Here is a 26476-nt window from a genome sequence, read left to right on the forward strand (position 1 = left end):
TCACCTACACAGCAGGGGTCTCAAACTGGCGGCCCTCCAGCTGCTGTGAAACTACAAGTCCCATGAGGCATTGCAAGGCTGACAATTACAAGCATGACTCCCACAGGCAGAGGCATGATGGGACTTGTGGTTTTGCAACAGCAGGAGGGCCGCCAGTTTGAGACCCCTGACCTACAGGAAGACACTTCTTTGCAGAACTCTATCCAGTGAAAAAGTTTGCAAAGATTTTTGGGGCAGTGAAAATGCTTTCAGGGGTGACCCAATTGTCATAGACTGCACATTCTGTTCATGAACAGGGAGAGTTCTGCAGGTCTCTTTGTACCAAAAGAGGCATGGCAAGATGGATTGTCAATGCCAAGGCCTTTTGTGGACAGAGGCTTTTGAACATGAAAAGGCATGTTGCATGAAGCCAGGCCTGTCGGAACACGACAGGCAAAGCAAGCAACTGCTTGGGGCCCCGAGCTGGCCAGCTACTGTGTCTCTTTGATGTTTTTCCAATCACTGTCTGCACGGTGCCCTCTCTGATACTCCCCCGTGCTCTCCCCCCTCCTCTACCTGGGCTTGATAACAGAGGTCACTGCAATGGCTCCTTTACAGCCTCACAGACTGCACACCTCCTGTCCCTGCTTTCTCTGCATGCCTGGTTGCTGTGAATCTCCCTCAAACACCACAGTAGAAGAGGGTGCACATTTAGGTCTGATTCACACTGCTGCAATGTCAAACATCACATATGATTCGCACCTCACTGCTGTGCAAATCTCATGTGATGTCTGCGAGTGTTACCCTAAGGGGCTCTCTACCACTGGAGTTGTCTGATTTTTGTGCTGGAGCTATAGAATACTCGAAACTGGCTGTGTTGGAAAGGTTCTGGCTACAAACAGAGCACACAAGTACTGTATATAAGCTGACATGTTGTAACTTATCATTTAAAAAAATAAAACAAAAAATTTAATGTAGCGGGCGGGGAGGGGGTGTGTTGTCATATTCTGCTCCCCATCTCAGAATGCTGCGGAAGTCACGTGGCGGCCAACTGCGCATGCGCTCCAACGGCAAATGTGATGCGTTCCACAGGATTTAACGACACTACCCTTCAGTGAACCCATCACAATTTGTCACAGAAGTGACATATTAGCATACACGGGGCGGGGGAGAGAGAGAGAGAGAGAGAGAGAGAGAGAGAGAGAGAGAGAGAGAGAGACAGACATTCAGACCGATAGAGATATAGAGATACATTCAGAGCGAGAGAGAGATCGTGTACATATATTTTATATAAGGGAAGTAATGTACATAGGGGAGGTAATCCCCTCCCTGAGCCCCGGTTCTCTTTATTCTTCATCCCTCTCTCGCTCTGAATGTATCTCTATATCTCCATTCCTCTCTTGCTCTGAATGTGTCTCTCTCTCTCCCCCCCCCCCCCGGCTCCGTGTATGGTAATACGTCACTTCTGTGACAAATTGTGATGGGTTCACTGAAGGGTAGTGTCATAAATTCTGTGGAACGCATCGCACTTGCGGTTGGAACGCATGCGCAGTTGTCCGTCACGTGACTTCCGCAGCATTCTACGATAGGCAGCAGAATGTGACAATACAGGGGCCCCCAGGGGGTGGGGCATAAAAAGAACATAGGGAGGGAGGAGGGGGCCGGGGGATGTAAAAAGAACATGGGGGGGGCCCTCCATGTCCATTTTGCTTGGGGCCCCCAAATTCCTTCAAACGGCCCTGCATGAAGCTCCCTCTTGAATATAGCGATAATCTACTGTTCTCTTTTGCAGCTTCCTCCAATACTGCCTCAATATCCTATTCATTCCCTTCTGTGTCCTCTAGAAAGGAGAATACAACGGTTTAGGAAATGGAAGTACGAGACAAGGCGTGGAGTTTTTGGGCCCTGGATGAAGATGGCTGAATTAAGACCATAATCTGTATGTGGAAATGTGATGTAGATGCAGATAGTTCTTCTTTAGTCAAATAGGCCGCCTGTTTCATGCCTGAAATGCCTCACGGAGTGGGATAGGACTATAAGTGAGGTGCTCAAGGAGCGTGTCTTCTAGAGTGTTGCCAGTGTCTGATCACATTAAAATGCATGTAAACCCCATATAGCCAGTGAAGTGAACAGCCTCAGATGATACACAGGGATGAAACAAATCTCCCTACATAAGGTTTACATGTTTATCTGTTGTCTTCAGCTTTATATACAGTTTAGAAAGTGCACATCATGTGATATTTTTCTCTTCCTATTCAACACTGCAGTGAAGCCTGTGCATACAGCCAATTGGAGGAAAAAGCACACACCCCATCTCCTCATAGGTGGAGACTTTCAGCTCTGATCATTGAATCGTTCAGCTCTATGCTAATCTATAGCATCCTCCAACAAAAAAAACTCAGGCTGCTTTTATCATATGTGACGGAGAACTTGTTAGGAGAAAACAAAGGAATGGAGCATGAGACAGCTACGGGACATAGTGCTTTGAAGAGAGATAAAACACTGGAGAAATATGTCCCGAGCTCAAATTTCATGAAATCGGGTTTACATCCACACAAAAAAAAAAAAAAAAAGTTACACAACTATAACCCATGGTGTATGAATACTCTGCCTGTGTCCTGTAGGATCAAGATAAACATTTTACAGTGAATACAAAAACTATTCTTTCTTCCTCATTCATTGAGGAATGCTTCATCTTTGGGATGTTTAAAAGCAGTCCTGAGGGAATGACAAAACAGATCAAACAAAATGCTAACAGGACAGAAATATGGATTGCTTGCGGTGCAAAGATCCCTCCGAAGGACCTTATGCCCAAAGCTGGCATTAGAGGATGCCTGAACATGCACCTTGTAAAACAGCAGACCACGTAGCAGCCATGCAAATTGGGAAAGAGTAGCCTGATGCCAAAGAGGGTCACAAACCAATCTAGTAAAAAGGTGCCTTAACAGGAAAGGATGAATAGGCTTGGATAATGGTCTGCCTGAATCACTGAAAAATGGTGGAATGAAAAGCTGATTCACCTATATTGAGCATAACCGGAATAACAGAGTAACTCTTTTTGAAGGATGCATGGGCTGAAATAAACGAATGCCGCGTACACACGATCAGACATTCCGATAACAAAACCGTGGATTTTTTTCCGACTAATTGTTCACTTAAACTTGTCTTGCATACACGCGGTCACACAAATGTCGGAAATTCCGAACGTCAAGAACGGTGACGTACAAAACTACGACGAGCCGAGAAAATGAAGTTCAATGATTGCGAGCATGCGTAGGATTTGTGCGTCGGAATTGCATACAGACGATCGGAATTTCCGACAAGAACTTTTGTTTTAGGAAAAATTGAGAACCAGCTCTCAAACATTTGTTGTCGGAAATTCCGACAGCAAATGTCTGATGGAGCATACACACGGTCGGAATATCTGACCAAAAGATCACATTGAACATTTGTTGTCGGAAATTCCGACAGTGTGTACTCGGCATTACAGTCCAAACTATGTCCAGGCAAATGAGGACAATCTCCTTCTGGTGAACTGGAGCAAAGAAATGGGAGAACAATGTCCTGGTGGAGGTAAAAGGCTTAAATTACTTTAGGTAGAAAGCGCTGGGCCTCAACACCACCTTGTACCCGTGTAAAGCATGAAAAGTTCCTTTACAGAATAAGCCTGCCAACGAAGAGATGGCAGCTACAAAAAACACCACCTTATTAGTAAGGGTGGAGAAGGGAATACCTCTGAAGGGTTCAAATGGCGTTTTTTTTTTTCAAATTGACAAGAGAACCAAATGCAGATACCCCAGTGGTCACAGGGGAGCCACATGGAAGACACCCTGCAGAAAAGTCTTAAATTAAGGAATGGAAAGACGGATATCTAGAACAAAATATATAAAGAGCAGCAACAACTTCTTGCCAAGGGTTAAATTGTTGGTACAAGGTCAGCAGCAAGAAGGTGAGGATTCGTCTGACTAAATCTCCTGGAATAAAAGCATTGCACCTCACACCAAGTGAAGTATGCCCTCCACGCATGGTAATAGACTTTTTACCCTTCACATTATATTCCCCATTTATGCAGGCTATGGTGCACCCAACCCTACAAGGGTTTACATAAAACCAGACCTGATCTGCAATGCTAAAAACAAGACAAATACAAATAAAAAATTAAATACATCCAAGCAGGAAGGATACAACTTTTAGGAAAAACAGAAGTGAAAAAAACATTACAACTTTATAGGTAAATTACCTCATATCTGTGTCGATGTCTCTCTTCTACAAACTCCTGGCCACCATATAATTTCCCTACAAAGACAACAAACAAAGCTTAATCACTTTAAGGCCTCTTTCACACGACCGGCCCAAAATTCAAGAAGCACACTTCGGGCTTTTAAGGAGCCCTTGAAATGCCTGAAGGCGCTTCTTGGATTTTGGGCCTGCCTGGAGGAGCCCTTGAAATGCCTGAAGGCGCTCCTTGGATTTTGGGCCTGCCTGGTTAGGCCGTGAAAGTCTCACATGTGATATTTCCATACTTCGGAGAAGTAGTAGAATGTGTTTTGGGGTGAAATGCTAAGTATGCCTATAATGCATGTTCAAATATCATTCATTTACAACTTTTTATTTTTTAAACACAAAAAACACACACCATTTCATTATTACACTCCAAAACACTTTTTCTACTACCTCTCCCAAGTGTGACGATACCATATTTGATACTTTCCCAGCCTAGCCAGATATGCTCAAGGAACACCTTCATAAATTATGCATCCAATTTCCTGTCTGCCTATCGCGTTGTGTTTGGAGGTCCTGGAGCACCAGAAATACCCACAAAAAGACCCAATTTTGGAAAGCAAGCACCCCAAAGAATAAGGCATAAGAAGTATTTTAAAAATGTCACTTTTTTTACAGTTATTAAATATTGAAATGTTTCTGCATTGGAATACTTGGAATTACACCCCAAAATGCATTCTAATAATCCTGAGTATGGGGAGTCCACACGTGAGACTTTTTTTTAAAGCCTAACCAAACAAACAAAGGGGCCCAAAATCCAAGTAGCACATTAAGGCTTTCTAGGGACATAAATTACACATCTAGTTTCCCGACTACTTTTCATGTCACCTCAGCCGCTGCCTCTGCCAATCAGTTACAGCTACCCCTGGTCTGAATTACAACTCTTTTCATCTGCCAGTGATCCCTGTAGTGCTGCCCCCCCCCCCCCATTATCAGCTACCAACCACCCCAGTATGTCCCAACATCAGCTACAAATCCCCAGCCCCCTTCCCCATTTGCCTCCACATCAGCTACCATTTCCTTTCCCCCAGTGTGCCCTCTCTCTCTCCCCATCCTACCCCCTAAAACCTTCAGTCACCACACAGTGCGCAACACTTTTCAGATCTTAGAATTCATATGAAACTAGCTCTAACATTCACCAATTGTAGCTTTTTTTTCTCCCCCAGATCAGCTACATATCCCCCAGTGTGCACTTACATCAGCTACCATCCCACACCCACATCAGCTGCCATCTAATCCCTAGTGTGTCCCCATATCAGCTATTTTTCCCCACATCTACAAACCCCCTTCCAAGCAGTGTACCTCCTCACCCCCATTATTTTCAAATCTCTACCAGCCACCACATTTGGATAGTGCATTTTAAACAAGCTGCAGCGCTTCCCTACAACTGTAGCATTTTTTGCTGATAAATGGATATTTTCACAGCTGGAACCCAACTGACTAAAGTACTGCCATTTTAATTTGCTGGGGCCAAGACGGTGCACAGCTATTGGTTATGTATTGTAAGATTGCATCAGTGTTAGAGAGGCAGGAAGAGTGACAGAGGCTCTGGAACCAGGTACAAGCCATTGCCATGCCACTGCTCCTGGCACATCGAGAGTCTTGTATCCATGTTTAAAGGTGCCCATCCTATCCATTGGTGCCTATCCATTTTATCTTCTATGCCAAAGCTCAGGTTTACATTTGAGATTTAAAAAGTAACACCCTCCCCTCCCGAAACACCTAGTATACTTCTATAAAGTGACTGGCAACAGCTGAAATAGCATTAGTACAAACTATCTTAATGCTGCATAAATAAAATGCAAAAAAATAAATAAAAACACACGCACATGTTTATGGCACAGACCAATTCGCAAATATCAATACTTACGCAAGACTGAATTCTGAGAATGAAACATAGTTCTCCTCTTCCCTAATCTCATGGTGCCCCCCATCTGACCTGGATTATGTTCAGGCATGTCAATCACCTACAATACATCAAAACAAACAAGAAATGCCACTACTATACCATCGCTTACAATGCAGCTTCATTGCAAATACACTCCAACATTGGTTTACAGGAAAATATTGTCGATCTTCCTACAATGATTAGGTGCGCTGAAGCATTAAAAAATAAAAAAATAATAAAAAAGGGAAAAAAAAAAAAACACAGGAGGGAAATAAAAACAGAACAAGCAGCCCATTTCTGATCAACTGACTAAATATTTTGAAATGTACAATCTTGCCATCATGTCACCTTCACTCACATCTCTTCTTATTTCAGTCTATATGCCCTGCCATCAGTCTGCCAAAATATGATAATGCCAATTACTGCCCATTCAGACAGCATCTAATTAACAGCTTCAAAAGGTCAATGTGTACTAAAAATTTCACAGCAAGACACATTGCTAAACATTTTACAAGTAGACTGCAACATAATAACAATCATATAGGCTGCCCAAAGTGAACACTTACCACAGGGTGACTTGTTTTTGGATTAAACTCTGTAGAATTAGCATCTGTGCAGGAAAAAAAAAAAAAGGATATAAAAAGGATTTGTATCTTAAAAGCGGTTCTTCCGCATACATTGACTTCCTTGCTTGCTTCCTTTTCCATTTAGGATACTAAATGTCCCATGATCATTTGAGCTTCTGTAGCTTCAGGGCAGGCAATGGGAGTCACTTGTATCTGCTTCTGGGAGTTGATGGGGTCGGCCCTGGGGTTACTGTGAGTGTTTCTGGGCCTTCATGTGGGTGGAGAAACATATAAATGTGCAAAAAACCTCCTCCTGTGTCATTACTGTCTTATAACAAAAAAAGAGGAAAGGGAACCGACAGAATAAAAAAAAAAAAAAAAAAAAAAAAAGTACATAATAGTACCAACCGGTATTTATCCACATACTGAAAATAAGCAGGGCTCAATGACCAAAGACAGCATATGAAAAAATGTGCCACATAGATGAGGCCTGGGAAATAATTACCAAACTAATATAGTAATGAGTTAAATATGATTTATTGAAAAAAGACCAGTTGCTAAAAATACAGCAGTTCCACACCTCACACTATAAAACATAAAAGTCTGGGGACGAGGACAAAACACACACAGGACAAACGATAGACACCAACCAAAGATATTGTCATCAATATAGTACTGTGAATACAGATTGCGGTAAAACGCATCACTACCAAACCCGAGTCAAACAGATTGGAAAGCAACAGCTGTTGCAATATTCAAAAAATATATATACACATTAGTACACAGTACAATATTGATGACTTTTTTTTTTGGGTGGTGTCCATCTTTTGTCGTGTGTGTTTGTCCTTGTCCCCAGACTTATGTTTATTCATAGTGTTAGGTGTGGAACTGCTGTATTTTAAAAAAAATTGGTCTTTTTTTCAATAAATCACATTTAACTCATTACTATATTAGTCTGGAAATCATTTCCCAGGGCTCACCTATGTGGCACTTAGTACTGGGTGGTCTTTCTGACACAATGCACATTTTGTCATTACTGTCTTGAAGCATATGCCAAAGAATAACGGCTTACTGCAAGACTACAGAGGAAAAGCTATGGGAGGTTATTATAAAGGGGTTTCCTTTATATGTAAATTAATCACTTCACGGAGAGTAGGGCTCTGGGAGGGTGGGATCTGAGGGGTGGGACTCTCCCTGCTCACACTGGTCAGGATTATATAACTCGGCAGGATTGAATTCTAGTTGTGAGCCATTCAATCCTGCCCAGCAGCAGCACAGCTAGCTTTCAGAATACGCCATGTATGAAGGGGTTTCCTTCTTGAATAATGCTGTAATCTGTGCAGTGGGACTTGGGAGGTTTGCATTCAATCCCACCTACCATCAGAGCGGCAAAAGAAAGTTACTTCCCTTAGAGTCTGAAAGACTAAAAAGGGGAGAGTTACAGACTCCAGTCATTCACTTCCTCATTCAGCAGTGGGAGTGAAGTCTTGGCATACACTGTGTGACAGCTGATTGGAGGAAAGGCACATACCACCCTCCACATAGGCAAAGGAAGAAACAAACATGCAGAGCTATACTGTGAATAGACCAGCCCTCTGCCTATCCATCTATAGCACCCACCCGACAAATTTCTTGTCAGAAGTTCTCATGCTGATAACAGAAGAACAGAGCAACAAAAAGACACAGGACATAGGGGAGAGAGAGAGAGAGAGAGAGAGAGAGGTGAGAAAACAATGCAGATATATGTGCCTAGGTCATATTCCATGAATTGTGTTTACGTCAATCAGTAGGTGCCTTCTTGGTTATATATATTATAAATATAATAAAAAGGGATAGAAATCCACCTGTACTGGTAGGTGTTTTTCCTAGTCATTTCCATGAACTAGAGCTCCAGGTAAAATGTAAACAGTGACTGGTAATAAATGGGGCAATAGAAAGCAGTTTTGAACCACATCTGAGGCTTGTGATGGAATTTTTTTTTTGTTTTGTTTAATTGGGGGGGGGGGGGGGGGGTGGTTAGGTATTGGGACCATATGCTGGTACACGAGCACCCAAATACTACAGTAAAGTGCCATCACATGAGAGCAGTGCCTTATACAGGCAAGCATAATTAGTTCCAGAAACAGGCTTAAAATCCAAAGCACTTGTATATCAATTTTTTTTTACAGGAGATTATATATATATATATATATAGATAGATAGATAGATAGATAGATAGATAGATAGATAGAAGAGAGGCACCTCTAAGTGTAGCAATATGTTGCTAAATGTTGTACCTTCGTTAAATGTAACCATATTGCTACACTTAAAGGCTCCTCTCTTTTTTATACTTTATATAGTTGTGACATGACGCTACTCTTATATCAAGACATCGCTTGTATATCAAGGCAAAATGTATTAAAACATTTTGCTTGTCTTGCAAAACGCTCTCAAACCAAGTTACTCTATTATCAAATTATATGATGCATTTACCTTTCCAGCCTAGTATTTCTCTTGAAAATTCAACAACTGCTAGCTGCATCCCCAGACAGATCCCTGCAAACCAGAAAATATTTTTAGAACAATCTTAGCATATTACTACCACAAAATTTTTTAAACGTAACCAAAAATCTATTAAAATGTGTACAAGCTCACCCAAGAAAGGTTTTTTCTGTTTGCGTGCCCAGGATATGGCTTGGATTTTGCCCTCTGTACCACGAACACCAAATCCTCCGGGGACTAGTACGCCACTAAATACAAAAAACAAACAAAAAAACAAACAAACAAACAAACGAATGTCACCAAGGATGCTACAAAAATATGGAATATCTATATGCTATGTGGGCTATAAAAAAGGTGCAAAGTCACAGTGGTGTATTTTGGTTTTGTGCTGCCCTAGGCAAGACCAAAATCGAGTTCATGCTTAGACTTGTAGTTCCTCACTAGTTTTGATGGGGGGGGGGGGGGTCACATGCTCAGCTCTGAGGGGGTTCATGCTGGGACTTGCAGTCCTTCACTTTTGGTAGGGTCCCAGCATTAGATCTTAAGATCTAATTGAAGGACTAAAAAGTTCCAGCATGAACACCCGATCCAAGGATGTAACCCTCGATCTCAGGGGGCTCATGCTGGGACCTGTAGCCTTTCACTATTATGGAGGGGCGAGGGTGTCAAATCTTCAGCTCTGAGAGACTCATGCTGGTACCTCTAATCCGTCACTTCAAAAAATAATGACTACAAGTTCCTGCATGAATTCCTTTTTGTATGGGTCTCTGCATTGACCGGCAACCCTTACACTTTAGTTCCCTTCTTCCCTCAGAGCATGCCGGAGGCCCGGACAAGATACACAATCAGTATCTCACAAGAGTTGAGTACACCCCTCACATTTTTGAAAATATATTTTATTCTATCTTTTCATGTGACAACACTGAAGAAATGACACTTTGCTACAATGTAAAGTAACAAAAATAACGTCAAAATAACGCAACACACAGCCATTAATGTCAAAACAGCTGGCAACAAAAGTGAGTAAACCCCTAAGGCCCCTTTCACACTACTGCAACTTCAAAGTCGTGCGATTTTACCAGGATTTCAGGGAATGCCTGTGTAAGTGGCATCAAAAAAAATCGGACCAAAGTATTGCAGGGACTACTTTGAAGTCGGAACGACTTGAAGTCATACCAATATTAATGGTCGTCATTGGGAAACGACTTGTCATGCTACTTTGCCATCACAAATCGTGGGACAAGGCGTACAAGTGTGAAAGGGGCCTTAGTGAAAATGTCTAAATTGGGCCCAATTAGCCAATTTTCCCTCCCTGGTGGAATGTCACTTGTTAATGTTACAAGGTCTCAGATGTGAATGGGGAGCAGGTGTGTTAAATTTGGTCAAATTAAAGTACAATTTTAGTGTAACATGGCACCTCATGCCAAAGAACTCTGGAAGGATCTGAAAAAAAAAAAAAAGAAGAAAGAAATGATGTTCTACATAAAGATGGCCTAGGCTATAAGAAGATTGCCAAGACCCTGAAATTGAACTGCAGCACAGTGGCCAAGACCATACAGTGGTTTAACAGGATAAATCCCACTCAGAACAGGCCTCGCCATGGTCGACCAAAGAAGTTGAGTGCACATGCTCAGCATCATATCCAGCAGTTGTCTTTGGGAAATAGATGTACGAGTACAGAGACAAGTGTGTCCTGCCTACAAGCATGGTGGTGGAAGTGTCATGGTCTGGGGCACGAGTGCTGCCAGCACTGTGTATGTGTATGTGTATATATATATACACACACACACACACACACACACACACACACACACACACAGACACACATACACACACACTTGAATCTTGGTGTGCTTTGTGCAATGTCAAACTTTTCCTTTGTGCAGAAACTTTCTGTAAGACCGGTCTCTGCTACGCTCTCTCTCCTTGTGCAAGGTAGCTGGTCCTATATCTGCCCCCTCCTGTATTTTTTTTTTTTAGCAGGCAGCTGCTTTTGCTTTCTGCATTTTACTTACTCTGAGCTGCAAAGCTTTTGCCATGCTTCATGATAGCGTACAGGCTCCTCCTGAAGAGTGTTTGGCTCCAAATCAGCAGAGTCTATATACTGTCAAAACACAAAAATATATATTTTTTTTTTTTGTGTGTAAAAACAAAAAACACACACACACACACACACACACACACACACACACACACACACACTAGATTATCAAAATTATTGGGACGCCTGCCTTTACATTGTACATGAACTTTAATGGTATCCCAGTCTTAGTCCTTAGGGTTCAACATTGAGTTGGCTCACCCTTTGCAGCTATAACAGCTTCAACTCTTCTGGGAAGGCTGTCCACAAGGTTTAGGAGTGCGTTTATGGGAATTTCTGACCATTCTTCCAAAAGCACATTTGTGAGGTCAGGCACTGATGTTGGAGGAGAAGGCCTGTCTCGCAGCCTCCATTCTAATTCATCCCAAAGGTGTTCTATTGGATTGAGGTTGAGGACTGGGCAGGCCAGTCAAGTTCCTCCACTCCAAACTCGCTCAACCATGTCTTTATGGACCTTGCTTTGCGTACTGGTCCAAATCATTTGGTGGGGGTGGGGGGGGGGGGGGTTTTTGGTGTTTGGGGGTTGATATTCAGCTGTTGGGATTGGCCCCTTAGTTCCAGTGAAAGGAACCAGTGCACAAAGCAAGGTCCATAAAGAAATGGATGAGCAAGTCTGTAGTGGAGGAACTTGACTGGTCCCAACAAGATAGAACACCTTTGGGACGAATTAAAGCGAAGACTGCGAGCCAGGCCTTGTCTCCAATATGGTCAAACATTCCCAGAACCTTGTGGACGGTCGTCCTAGAAGAGTTGAAGCTGTTATAACGGCAAAGGGTGGGCCAACTCAATACTGAACCCTACGAAACAAGGCTGGGATGCCATTAAAGTTCATGTGTGTGTAAAGGCAAATGTCCCAATACTTTTGGTAATGTAGTGTATAATCTACCATCTATGAGTACTTCTTCCAAGGGTATGTGGAACAAATCAGCACAAGACTGGCTATTCATTCAGTCCCACACTCTTTGGGTAACATATAAACATAGCAGTTTACTAAATTTTTAGCAAGTCCAGAATTGCAAAAAACATGATTTGTTAGCATCCCAGGAAGCTGTTCTAATAAAATGCAGTCTATACAAGCATGCTTAAGAAGTAAAAGTAAAGCTAGCAATTGAAAAACAGTTCCATCTTCCGTGAAACGCTAATAGCAGGAGGTGTACAGATACATTTAGGGAAAGTCTAAAGCACATGGATGAAAACCATAAATTGGCATCATCACACTACAGTTGTCCAATGAGCAGGGAGATACTCTAGAAGTAGTAGAACTAAACTACAAGTAAGAGAGGTATTTCCCTGGCTAAACAGGATATAACCACCAACATTGGCATTATTACACAACAAATCTTGGCAGCTAAAATGATAAAATAAAGTATATTTAGACTTTTGACTGGAGCTCCACCAAGTTATATTTAAATTTGTTTTTTTTTACAATACATGCAACATTTAAAATATAATTATTTTTTATAAGTAAAACAAATTAATAAAAAAAAAAAAATTATGATGTGAACTATACATTTACTACCTACAGAAGACCATTTACCTTGATCTCTAAGCGGTGGTTTATAGCCAGTGCCGAATGCTCTAATGCTTTGATAACTGATGCATAGGAATCTGAAAATTTGGTATACTTTCCCACAAGAGCAATGCTACAAGATTCCAGTAAGCGGTCATATCTAGATAAAAAATAAATAATGAAAAAAGGTCAGCTCATGTATTGGAAAGGTTTACAAGGCTGCTTAGTACACCTTCTCTAGAACTCTTCCCATTACCGATAAGACCAGCTATCTGGACAGTCACGCTGCTGTTCCACTCAAGCCTCATTTCACAGGTACGGTCTTTCATGATTATGTTAATTTCCAGATTCTGCCCTAAGCAATGCTTAGTTTCAAAACTGCTGCAGAATGGTTTGCAGTAAATACTCTTGAACAGGGATAATACAAGCTGGTGTTTGTTCACCTGTCTGACATCTCTTTCCACTTCATTAACATTCTGCGGGGCTGACGACCGATTGGAAGATCCAAACGTTGGCGAAAATAGTCAACCACCCCCTGCTCCTCTAGTAAAAGAGGGACTTTGTATATAGATGACACGTCATGTACACAGATCACCTGGAAAAAAAAAAAAAAGGGAGTGAGGACTAAATATTTTAGCAGAGGACTAAATATTTTAAATACATAAACTTTTAAAGCGTTTGTAAACCTAACATTTCATATTCCTGATATGTGCCCAATGTACCATGTACTTGTTAGAAAAAGTATCCTGTTCTCTTTGTATTGCTTCCTTTAAGTGAAATCTCTGGTGCTCCTGCAAGTTTCTTCACTTTCCAAATAAAAACTGATCACACTAAGCAGGAGAACAGTGTGGTCAGTTCTCTAGCTGTGCTAGGAACTCAGTCTGTTCTCCAATGATCAGACTTGTTCTGACACACCCCTCCTACACAGCCTTTCACTGGAAAATATCAGGGTGCCGTTAATTCTCCCCCTCAGCTCTTATGCAGATGAGAACAAGGGTTGTGATCACTTATAAAAAAAGGGGGGGGGGGAATGATTGTCCAAAACAAGGAGATACCAGTTGGTCTACATGGTGAGGCTCTAGCCCTTACACTTCTGAGCCTCAGGGTAAGGGAATGGAAGTCATCTAAAAAAGGGACCTGCCTTAAGATATTGCAGCTCTGCCACAGGAGAAGAACTTGCTGCCATCTGAACAAATCTCTTGAAATCCTCTGGCCATACTTTAATCTCAGCAGAGGATACTTGCAGTGGGATATGCATGTATAGCCCAGGGCTCTCCAGCAATGATATCATCTCGAGAGGTTGGATCTAAAATGCACCTAGGTGCTTAACCATTAAGCCTTGCACTAAGAGGTGAGGTTTAAGAGTCAGGTTTCCAATGCTTTGACCTTATGGGGAGACAATAGCATCGTCCAGTGCAGGGACCAATCTACTTCCTCACATGGTGTTGAATGGAGTCCAAAGTAGCTCATGCGGCTCGGACGTGAAGGAAACCCATCTGTTCCATGGAACCTGTGGGAAGCCTTGGAAATGGAGGCATCCCAGACACAGAGAGGAGAAAATACCCAAAACCATGCCAGGAGCAACCTGGCCTACAGAGGGGAGGGGCTAAAAAGGGTCTGGAAAAAGGGGGAGGGCCACCTTAAGGGTAGTTTCCCCAAATGCATTACGCAACGGGAGGAGATGCAAGGTTGGATACAGCAGGCCAATCCTCCAAATGCAGGATACTATGCACCGCATCATTAAGACCCAAAATGATCCCTTGTATTTCTGAAGTGACAACAGGAGAAATTAAACATCTTTGGAGGAAGAATGGAGTAACTCAATCTGAATGAGAGATGGCCAGTCTGCTCTAAGAGCTCAGGAGGGTCAGAAAAAAAAAAAAAAAAAAAAAAAAAAAAAAAAACTCAGTAGGGGATGGTGCTAAAGCAGGATTAAAGCCTCTACAGCCAATGAGAACGAAGAGTTGAGAACATATGGTCAAAAAAATCCTGAGTGGACACGGAGGTCCCCCAAGGACAGGGGACTCTACTTTGCTCAACAAATCTGAGACTACTCAATGATATAGCACAGTTACACTTACCTGCACTATGCAGTGGTTTGACACAGAGCAGCCAGACCCTTCTCTTCTCAGGTGCCTCCCTCCTGCCCCCACAGCAAGCAGCTTGCTATGGGGGCACTTGAGCCATGCCACTGCTCTGTTTACATTCAGACACAGAGGCGCAGCTCGGCCCCGCACCCTCTCTCTCATTGGCTCACTGACTGAGAGCCAACGGCACCCACTGCTGTCTCAGTCAATAAAGGAGAGTCCACGGACAGCTGAGGCTTTCGTGTGCAACATCACTGGATCAAGATGAGGCTCAGGTAAGTATAAGGAAGGCTGGGAGGGGCTGCTTCACACAGGTTTTTGTTTGCATCTTCTCCTAACGCATAGACCGCATCAAGATAAAAAAAAAAAAAAAAAAAAAAAAAAAAGAGATTTTTAATACAGCTTACCTGTAAAATCTTTTTCTTGGAGTACATCACGGGACACAGAGCGGCATTCATTACTATATGGGTTATATGGAGTACCTTCAGGTGTAGACACTGGCAATCTTCAAACAGGAAATGCCCCTCCCTATATAACCCCCTCCCATAGGAGGAGTACCTCAGTTTTGTAGCAAGCAGTATGCCTCCCAAAATGGTCCTCAAAAGAGGGGTGGGAGCTCTGTGTCCCGTGATGTACTCCAAGAAAAAGATTTTACAGGTAAGCTGTATTAAAAATCTCTTTTTCTTTATCGTTACATCACGGGACACAGAGCGGCATTCATTACTATATGGGATGTCCCAAAGCAATGCTTACAATGAGGGGAGGGAGAACATCTCCAAGACAAAAGGATTTAATTTAGAGATATACTCAAATCATAATAAATCCAACTTATTTGAGAAAAATAATCTTAAATTTTAAATTTAACTCAAAAAAAGAGGAGCCCCCGGAATCCGAGGGTCTCAAACTGCAGCCTGCAGCACTGCCTGCCCGAAGGCAGTATCAATATTCCTTCTTACGTCCAACTTGTAGAATTTTGTAAATGTGTGGACAGAAGACCAGGTTGCCGCCTTGCAAACTTGAGCCATAGAGATCTGGTGGTGTGCTGCCCAGGAGGCGCCCATGGCTCTAGTAGAATGAGCCTTTAATGATACTGGAGGAGGCAACCCTTTCAAGCCGTAGGCCTGAGTGATCAATTGCTTAATCCACCTAGAAATGGTGGACTTTGCAGCTGCCTGCCCCTTCTTGGGCCCATCCGGTAGAATAAACAGCACATCTGTTTTCCGGATCTTCTCTGTAGCTTTAAGATAGGCCTTCATGGCCCTGACAATATCCAAGGTATGCAGCAACCCTTCCTTTCTGGAAGTAGGTTTAGGGAAGAAGGATGGTAATACCAAATCCTGGTTCAAATGAAAACTGGATATGACCTTCGGTAAGAAGGAAGGATGAGGGCGGAGAACGACCTTGTCCTTATGAAATATAAGATATGGTTCCTTACAGGATAAGGCTGCCAGTTCCGAAACTCTTCTTGCGGAAACTATGGCAACCAAAAACACCAACTTCCCTGTCAGTAAAACCAAAGGAATTTCAGCCAACGGCTCAAACGGTTGTTTCTGTAAACTCGACAGAACAAGATTTAAATCCCACGGACAAAGCGGGGATTTAACTGGAGGTTTAATACGTAAGACCCCTTGAAGGAAGGTCTTAACCAGCGAGTGGGTGGCCAGCGGCCGCTGAAACCACACTGACAGGGCAGAAATCTGTCCTTTGATTGTGCTTAATGCCAATCCTTTATCCACTCCTAGCTGGAGAAAACTTAAAACTCTATCTATGGTGAACTTGCGAGGAAGCCATAGCTTGGACTCGCACCAGCCTATATAGGCCTTCCAGACCCTGTGATAAATCACCCTAGAGACCGGTTTCCTGGCTCTGATTAGGGTAGAGATTACTTTCTGAGACAGACCTCTACCCCTGAGAATCAAGGATTCAGCTTCCAGGCCGTCAAATTTAGATGCCGTAAGGCAGGGTGGAGGATCGGACCTTGCGATAGCAGGTCTGGCCTTAGAGGCAGAGTCCAAGGGTTTCCCACTACCATCCTTAGGATTAGTGAGTACCAAGCCCTTCTGGGCCATGCTGGAGCTACCAGGATAACTGGTATGTGCTCCACCCGGATCCTGCGCAGCAGGCGGGGTAGTAACTGGAGCGGGGGAAACGCATAAAGAAGCTTGAACTGATGCCAAGGGCAAACCAGAGCATCGGTTCCGCAGGCCATCGGATCCCTTGAGCGGGACATGAACCTGTCTAGCTTCTTGTTGAGTCTCGATGCCATGATATCCACGTCCGGCACTCCCCATCTTTGGCAGAGTGCTTGAAAGACTTGTGGATGCAGAGACCATTCCCCCGGCCATAGAGTCTGGCGGCTTAAGAAGTCCGCCTGAAAGTTGTCCACTCCGGGAATGAATATTGCCGATATGCAGGGCACATGAGCCTCTGCCCATAGGAGAATCAAGCTCACTTCTCTCTGAGCGGCCTGACTCCTGGTCCCCCCTTGGTGATTTATGTATGCCACTGCCGTGGCATTGTCTGATTGAATTCTCACCGGGAGCCCCTGCAATTTCGACGTCCAAGCCCTGGGGGCTAGTCGAACAGCTCTGAGCTCCAAGATGTTGATGGGTAAAAGCTTCTCTGGCTTTGCCCAAATACCTTGGCGAGTGGAACCATCCACAATCGCTCCCCAGCCCGTCAGGCTGGCGTCTGTGGTCACTATCTTCCAAGCCACTGGGCTGAAAGATTTTCCCTTCAGTAGATTCTGAGGGTCTAACCACCAACACAGACTTTGCCGGACTCTTGATGAGAGAGGCAACGGGATATCCAAGGCCTGTGGCCTTCTGCTCCATGCTGACAGGATGGCTGCCTGCAGGATGCGAGTGTGGCTCTGGGCGTATGGCACCGCCTCGAAAGTAGCCACCATCTTGCCTAGTAATCTCATACATAGGCGAATAGTCGGTTCTTTCTTGCTTAGAACCAGTAGGATTAATTCCTTGATGGCTTTGACCTTCCTCAGAGGTAGGAACACCCCTTGTTGTTCCGTGTCTAATCTCATGCCGAGATATTCCAACTGCCTTGTGGGCTGGAATGCTGACTTTTCTCGATTTAGGACCCAGCCGAACCTCTCGAGGTATTGGACCGTGAGGGCCACTGCTCGTTCCAAGCCGGGAGACGAGTGGTCTATGACTAGGAGGTCGTCCAGGTATGCTAGGATCGTGACCCCTTGGATCCTTAGCTTGGCTAGGATTGGAGCTAGAACCTTCGTGAACACCCGGGGGGCCGTAGCCAACCCGAAGGGAAGCGCCACGAATTGGAAATGACGCGAAGCCACCATAAAGCGTAGATATCTTTGATGTGGCTGATAAATTGGAACATGAAGGTAGGCATCCTTTATGTCTATGGACGCCATGAAGTCGTCTTTTTGGAGTGTGGCAGCTGCTGACCGCACGGATTCCATCCGAAATGAGCGGACTTTTAAGTATGCATTTACCATCTTTAGGTCCAAAATTGGCCTGACATCTCCATTGGGCTTTAGGATGATGAATAGGTTGGAGTAGAAACCCAGCCCCTGTTCCAGGACTGGTACCTCTACTATTACTTCCTGGGAAAGTAGATGATCTAGAGCCGACCTTAATGCGGCTCCTTTCTCCAGATCGTTTGGAATCCTCGACTCCTGGAAATGAGGAGGAGGAAACCTTAGGAATTCTAGCTTGTAGCCTGTGGCCACGGAAGACCGTACCCACTCGTCGGGAATGCTGGCTTCCCAAATCTCCGAAAAGAGTCGCAGCCTTCCCCCCACCTTCGTGGGTGGGGGCGCCCCTTCATGAGGTAGACTTGGGGGCTGGTTTTGCTGGCTTGCGAAACCACTGCCTCTTGCCCCTAACAGCCTGTCCTTGTGATCTGCTGTTGAAGCCGAAGTTTGTTCTTGCAGGAGGCCGTCGATACTGCTTGGCATTAGAGGGCCCCTGCCCAGGGGAGGACTGTCGTTTAAACGCAGGTCCCTGAACCCTCTTCTTAGTTGGCAAGAGAGTACTCTTGCCGCTTGAAATGGTCTGAATGTATTTATCTAAGTCCTCTCCGAAGAGCCGTCCTCCATGGAAGGGAAACCCTGCCAGGAGCTTCTTGCATGGGGGCTCAGCCTCCCAGCTTTTTAACCATAAGAGTCTTCTCATATGGATAAGGGATAATGATAAACGTGACGCTTGTTGGATAGAATCCTTGATTGCGTCTACCGTAAAACATATGGCCTTAGGGACATCCGAAAATTCTTCTGCCTGCTCGGCAGGAATAAGTTCAAGCATTTGCTTAAATTGATCCGATAAAGCTTGAGCGACTCCAATCGCAGCCACGGCTGGCTGTACTACTGCCCCTGCAGAAGTGAAGGAGTTCTTAAGTAGGGCTTCCAAGCGTCTATCAACTGGATCTTTGAAAACCTGTACGTTTTCTACAGGACATGTTAACGATTTGTTAACACATGAGATGGCTGCGTCTACTGCAGGAGAAGCCCATCTCTTGGAAAACTTTTCTTCCATAGGATATAAGACAGAAAATTTCTTAGGTGGAAAGAAAACCTTGTCTGGTTTGTTCCACTCTTGGAACAAGACTTCCTCCAATAGAGGATGGATCGGAAACACAGCACTGCTTTGAGGCGCCCTCAGTGAGCCCAAAGCTGAAACCGTCGATACCTGGAGATCTGGTACAGGCAGGTTGAATGCCTTATGGACCAAGTCCGTCAAGCCCTGAATCCACCAGCTCTCCCTCAGGGAGACTGCCCCAGACTCCTCTGTATCCGGATCTTCGATCCCTGAACCTACTTGGTCTCTGTCCAAGAGGTCCAATTCCCCAGAGGAAAGGACCTCCTCTTCCGAGGGTCCGCGCACGGGTGACGGAGATCTATTCCGCTTACTACCCCGCATGGCTGCGGCTATCATTTCTCCCATGCTTCTCCGCATCTCATTTAAAGAGGCGAGTAACACCTCCTCCGTGACCACCTTAGGGTTGGGTTGACTCGCGTCAGCTCTAGCCCCAGACCCCGATGGCCCAAAGGCTCCCTGTGGGGAAAGCAGCGGCATAGCTCTATCCGAGACCTCAGATTCTGCGGGGGAATCCCCACCTTTTGTACCCTCTGATCTTGATGCCATGGTACAATACCGAGGTACACCTGCTACTTATTGGTACCTGGGATTTTTAATAGTTAAATGCCCAAACACCTGTTTGGGGAATAAAAAATGTTTCCTCTACCCTAGATGACACTTTTTTTTTTTTTTTCAAAGGAAAACTTTTCTTTTTTTTTTTTTTTTTTTTCAATCTAGGCAAGAAAAAACATTCTATCCCCCTGAGTAGTATTGCCAAAGAAAAGACTATGAGATGGAAAAGAAAACCAGCCTATTCCTAGGCTAAACCACAATCTTCTGAAGACTGTAGTATTCTTTCTGGCCACTGTGTGTCCTCAGCGCCCCGTGCTTCACTCCAGTCCTTCCTCCCTTAAGCCAGAGAAATGAATGAGCTGTGGCATCTAAGGAAGGGCCGCCCCTTCCTTTAAACCACTGACCCGCCCTTCCCCCCCAGCTAAAACGGCGCCAAATGCGTCTATAACACGTGCACGCGCACCGCGCGCGCGCCCGCCGACGGGGGGGGGGGGGGTTGGGAGGAAGGGCCTCTCTGTTCCTGCAGCCGCAGGCCTGGAACACACGAGGAGGTCAGCGTTTTGCCTGCCTTGCAGGCATGAGGGAGAGGACTGGATAGAGCATCGCCTGGAGGCTTGCAGGTAAGCATAGCTCTCTGACACACACATACACTTGTACATAAAAGGCCCCACTCACAGCTTTTCCAACACTACCAGGGAGGTCACTTTTTATGGGGAAATATAACATATAGAGCCATCCTATCTTCATGATATGTGACTGGTTTGCCAGATGCAATGCATAACCTTAGGCATGTCCCCTGTGACCTCCCAGAAAAAACTTGCTAAGAGCCAAGCCCCGCAGGTTTTTCCCCTTACTTACCTGCTCCATGCCGCAGGACTTTGCCAAGCAAGAGGTCCAATCTTCCCCCATCTCCGTGGGGATGTCTAGACCTTCAGGCCCTGGGAACCTTCTTCTTCCATGAAGGATCCACTGTCCTGGGCCCATACAGCACCCTGGCAAACAGAAAACATTAGGCGCCCCAAAGGTTTTCTAAGTTCTGGGCCCAGGGTCCAGCTCTCTTAAAAAGAAAGCATTATGGGCTATACCCCAAGGGTTTGGGGTCCGGTTACTGACCACTTTAGCGCGCAGGCTTTTTTGGACAGAACCGGTAGCTCACCTAATCCCAAGGATGCGGAGGCAAGCTAAACCATGACTAACACCTAAGACACTGGCGAAAAAACTGAGGTACTCCTCCTATGGGAGGGGGTTATATAGGGAGGGGCATTTCCTGTTTGAAGATTGCCAGTGTCTACACCTGAAGGTACTCCATATAACCCATATAGTAATGAATGCCGCTCTGTGTCCCGTGATGTAACGATAAAGAAACACACACACACACACCATTCTAACTTTAGAACCGCCAAGATAAAAAACCTTGAGTAAGCAGCAGCCCCTCCCAGTCCCTCCTTATTCTTACCTGAGCCTCTTCTTGATCCAGCAATGTTGCACAAGAGCCTCAGCTGTCTGGGACTCTCCCTTCTGTTTGGCTGAGACACAGCAGCGAGAGCCATTGGCTGTGGGAGCACTAGGCAGGAGGAAGGGGCCAGGAGCGTCAGTGAAAGACCCAAGAAGAGGATCTGGGCTGCTCTGTGAAAAAACACTTTACAGGGCAAGCAAGTATGACACTTTCTTTTTTAAATAAGACTATCACCAAGTTTCCTTGGAACAGTATTCTTTTCTGACTGGGCTGTAATGGCATTCACGATAAGATACCACACAGTAAAGTTCACTTGACTAGATCTTCTAGTTTGCTACTGGCACATACTGAGTTCCAGCAGTTTCATATGCTGTAGCCTATATACCTGCCAGCATTACACAACTTCTCCAAGAGGAGACATGTGCTACATTGCATAAACAGCCTTTTATCACAGCGAACAAAGGAGAGCCTGTCACCTTCCGTGTCTGAAAGGAGTTGGGCTCTGTTATACTCTCAGGACAAAAAGCTAATCATGTGTGAGTAGCACGATTTTCTATTTTGAAAGTTCACTAATGGAGAAACGTTTTGGAATTGCTTGGTAATCTTTGTATTGGTAAAAGCATCAGGTTATACAGACATTAGAAAAACTAACCTGCTGTGGGTCCACATGACAGAACATTGATATCTTCTCCTTTACAGAGGTATCTAAAGGTGTAGTACACCTACATACAACCTGCAGGGAAGATTAGTAATAAAGCAAAGAGTTACAAATTTAGTCCTTTCATAAGAGCAGGAAAAACAAGCTAAAAAAAAAAAAAAAAGAAGTCACCACATACTAGATCTGGAGAAAGCCCCAATCCTCGAAGCTCCCTGACACTGTTCTGAGTGGGCTTTGTTTTCTGTTCTCCCGTAGCACTGGGCTGCAAACACAAAAGGAATTATTCACTTAGCATGTATGATAGGATGTATGAAAACTAGCTAGGTGCCCTACGCAGTAGTTAAAAAGACAGCTTAGCGCATCAACAATGAACCTCTTTAAAGAATTGTCATTATAAAACTTATTTACATTGTTCTGCATGCCACGAGACAGAATACATGTAGTACTTTGTCCCATGTAGCTAGGTGCTTTTTAGGTCTAAAAAAATTCCCTAAATAGCTTCCTTTGCAGTCCTCCTTCACTTACCTCATGCTTCGATTTTGCTTTTAAATGTCCTTATTTCTTCTGATAAATCCTCACTTCCTGTTCTTCTGTCTGTAACTACACGCAGTAATGCAAGGCTTTGTCCCTGGTGTGGAGAAAGCCTCTTGGGGGGGAGGGGGCGAGCAGGAGGGTCAGGACACTCTCTACTTTGCACATAGAGAAAAGGAGCTGTGTGTTAGTGGGCGTCCTGACACTCCTGCTCGCCCCTTCAAGAGGCTTTCTCCACACCAGGGAGAAAGCCTTGCATTACTGTGTGGAGTTACAGACAGAAGAACAGGAAGTGAGCATTTTTCAGAATAAGGACATTTAAAAGCAAAATCAAAGGCTAAGGTAAGTGAAGGAGGACTGCACTAAGGTAAAGGAAGCCATTTAGGGAAAAAAAATGTTTTCCTTTACAACCCCTTTAAACATGCAATGCCTCATTGGGACTTGTAGTTTCGCAACAGCTGGAGGGCCGCCCGTTTGAGACCCCCTACTTTAATGCAACAATGTTGTACTATAGTTCGTGCCCTACAAACTGTAGGGTCTTAAAATGTCAGATAAGGAAGAAAAAAAGCCAACTGGTTATGCTTCACATTAATCGCCACATTTGTAACAAGATACGCATTCACAAATGGATTCTTTTATACACAGGAAAGAATCATCAAAAAAGGATAACCTGAAAAGAAAAGGCAGAAATGTGTGCTGATGGAAGCTTATGCAACAGGTTTTGAAAGGCACATCCTGACTAGGGAATACATTTATTCCACCACCCTCATTAGCCATATATTCTTACCTGAGGTACAAGACTGACATGGATATTGCAGAAATTCTCTCTTTTAGCTTTAAACTGGAACTGGCGGAAAGCTTCCACAAATGGCATGCTCTCGATATCTCCCACTGTTCCCCCTAGCTGCAAATAAAGTTCATTAGTCGAGTAGGAAAACATTAATTTCAAAGAAAAATACATGCAACTCTTCTCCAACTGTGATAAGAATACTAAGGGGAGTTTTACTAAAACTGGTGCACCAAAGCTTATTTTAAATTTAACAAACTAAAATTACAAGCCGACTGGTTACTATGCACAACTGCACCAGTTTTAGTAAATCTCCAGCAAGCAAAGCAGTGAAGCTTCACCTGCGGAACGGCACTGTTATTGATAGCAAACTAGGCATATCATTATAGCTAGATTGCTAAAATTATCCATCAAATGTGACTACAGTTCTAGGTCTGAAGTATAAAAAGACGCAAAGAATGGTTTTTAATAACCAGCAAATACTGCTGATCAGAAAAAAAAAAAAAAGGAAGAAGGGATAGAGGAAATAAACACCAAGACATTTTCAAGACAGCCTTGGCTTCTGTGACAGTTTTAGAACAGCCTGTACCAAAAAACAAGGTATGGGCTCAAATACATGTCTGAAGCATTTATCAGTCGTTTGCTTAAAGCGGAGTTCCACCCTAAAGTGGAACTTCCGCTCATCGGATCCACAATTGGCACCTTTCGGGGGAGAGGGGGGACAGGATAACTGCTTTTGACAGGTATCCTTTCCCCACTTCCAGGAGTGCAGGCCGTGGCCCATGACGTCACCGCGGAGCTCCCTCCTCCTCCCCCATCTGCCGGAGAGAGGAGCGGGGCCTACTGCATGCGCAGCGTGAAGCTGAAAGGTTACACTACCGGGTTCCCTTATCCACAATGGTGGCGGCAGCACCCGACAGCTGATGGAAACATCAGCACCAGTGCAGAAATCGAGGGACTCCAGGACAGACAAGTGTCCATTTATTAAAAGCCAGCAGCTGCAGTATTTGGAGCTACTGGTTTTATTTTGTCCGGAACACTGAACACTGCTTTAATGTAAAAAAAAAAAAAAAAAAGATTTTACATGTTATTGACAGTGTACAGCAGACTTTACCTCTGCTTTTAAGCATCAAGAATTTCATGGTGCTAAATAATCTCCTACATCCATCACTAGTTTGAATTATCCCCAAAAGCTGAACTTTAGCCAAAACTGCTTTTTTAGTTTTGGAGAATCAAGAGGTCAGCACCTCTCAATTTTTTGTCATCTGCATCCCTGTTGGGATAGCGACCCTCATGTATTCCCCTAGGGCCAAGATCAAAAAGACAGGAAAATTATTGAAAAATATCTCCAATGGAAACAGCAAAACATATCAATTCAATGGAATGAAGGAAAGTTAAAAACGTGGTTAGGCTTTTACTGTAACCTGTGCCTCCCTGCCTTGGTGATGCCAGTTCAAATGTGATCCTAATCCTAGTGGAACAAGAATACAAATAAAGAGGGCATCTAAAGAAAAAAAGTTAATGAAAAGTTCTAAACATTCCTAGTTCTATTACAAAAGAAAAACAAAAAAGTTATGGCTGGAGCTGAGAATAAAGTTTAAGAAGAATAATGGAGAGATGAAGTAGAATGCCTCATAAAACCTACAGAACTGATCCATAGAGAAATGACAGATAGGATATGTATACCTCAATGACACAGACTTCGGGGGTTATGCCATCTTCATCCACAGGAATCAAAGCCTGCCGCATTACCCATTCTTGGATGGCATCTGTGATGTGAGGGACAACTGGAAACAACAAATAACCAACCATTATACATTTTTCAATTGTTAAATATACAATTTATTCAATCAACACATAATGCTGTTCTAGCAATTCATAGGTGTCAACATAAGTAAAAGTCCTGGACACTTTAAAAAAAAAAAAAAAAGGTAAAATGTCTTGGAACACTACCAAGATGTATAGCTTTCAGATGTCCCACTGTCTAATAGTATATTCAAATGATGCCAGTGTCACAATGCTGCCGACTATAGAAGGTAACTGGCTGGGACTTGAGAACATGCCACTCCATTCAGTACATCAGTTTTGGTAAATCCGACAGCATCAGCTGCACTACAGACACAGCAACCTTGTATAGGTCAAACCTCACCTTGTACAGTTTTCCCAAGGTAGTCTCCTCGTCTCTCCTTGTTAATAACAGACTGATATATCTTTCCAGTTGTTAGGTTGTTGTCCTTTGTTAATCGTATATCCAGAAAACGCTCATAATTGCCAAGATCTAAATCTACTTCACCTCCATCATCCAGTACGAAAACCTCACCTAAATACAAACATTTAGTAATAACTAATAAAGTGTTCTAGATATTACACATCTATGACAAGAACAAATAACCACCGGTAAAAAAAAAAAACACACACAAAACAAGAACAAATGACAGAATGGAGAATTAAAAAAAAAAAAAAAAAAAAGGGAATTTCCGAGGCCAATTTTCAGCTTTCAGTGCTGTCGCATTTTAAACAAATTTGCGGTTGTGCGACACTGCACCCAAACAGAATTTTTATCATTTTGTTCCCACAAATAGAGCTTTCTTTTGGTGGTATTTGATCACCACGTGGGTTTTTATTTTTTGCTAAACACAAAAAAAAGAAAAAAAAAAAGACAAAGTTTGGAAGAAAGAAAATAGTTTTTCCGTTATAACATTTTGTAAATACGTTTTCTCCTTAACTGATGGGCACTGATAAGCTGCACTAATATGCACACATAGGTGGCACAGATATGCGACAATGAAAGGCCGCATTGATGGGTACTGATTGGCACCCTTGGGGGGCTGTGCTGATAATCAGCGCAGACCCGTCAGGAGAGAAACCGATGGGCTCTCCTCTACTCGCATCTGTCAGCGCAAGTGGAGGAAAATCCGATACAGGGTTCTTTCCGTTTATGCTGTGATTGGACACAGCTGATCACATGGTAAATAGCCTACGTCAGAGGCTCTAAAACGAGATCAATGATGCGGTGTGT

The 26476-nt window shown here is 43.8% G+C and overlaps 1 protein-coding gene across 1 annotated transcript in view; it reads right to left on the reverse strand.

Annotated features, from left to right (window-relative positions):
* CTPS1 (CTP synthase 1) overlaps window positions 1-26476 on the reverse strand; it is a 45521-nt gene that overhangs the window by 10058 nt on the left and 8987 nt on the right. Inside the window, exons 3-15 of the mRNA XM_040337942.1 lie at window positions 25607-25777; window positions 25144-25244; window positions 23458-23574; window positions 22318-22401; window positions 22134-22214; window positions 13250-13401; window positions 12834-12966; window positions 11211-11299; window positions 9349-9443; window positions 9187-9249; window positions 6715-6758; window positions 6131-6227; window positions 4220-4275 (exon numbers count right to left, since the gene is read on the reverse strand). Coding sequence (XP_040193876.1) covers window positions 4220-4275; window positions 6131-6227; window positions 6715-6758; window positions 9187-9249; window positions 9349-9443; window positions 11211-11299; window positions 12834-12966; window positions 13250-13401; window positions 22134-22214; window positions 22318-22401; window positions 23458-23574; window positions 25144-25244; window positions 25607-25777 — 1283 coding nt within the window. The remainder of the gene's footprint in view (window positions 1-4219; window positions 4276-6130; window positions 6228-6714; window positions 6759-9186; window positions 9250-9348; window positions 9444-11210; window positions 11300-12833; window positions 12967-13249; window positions 13402-22133; window positions 22215-22317; window positions 22402-23457; window positions 23575-25143; window positions 25245-25606; window positions 25778-26476) is intronic.

The sequence above is a fragment of the Rana temporaria genome, chromosome 2 (assembly GCF_905171775.1).
Source record: "Rana temporaria chromosome 2, aRanTem1.1, whole genome shotgun sequence".
Classification (NCBI taxonomy): domain Eukaryota; kingdom Metazoa; phylum Chordata; class Amphibia; order Anura; family Ranidae; genus Rana; species Rana temporaria.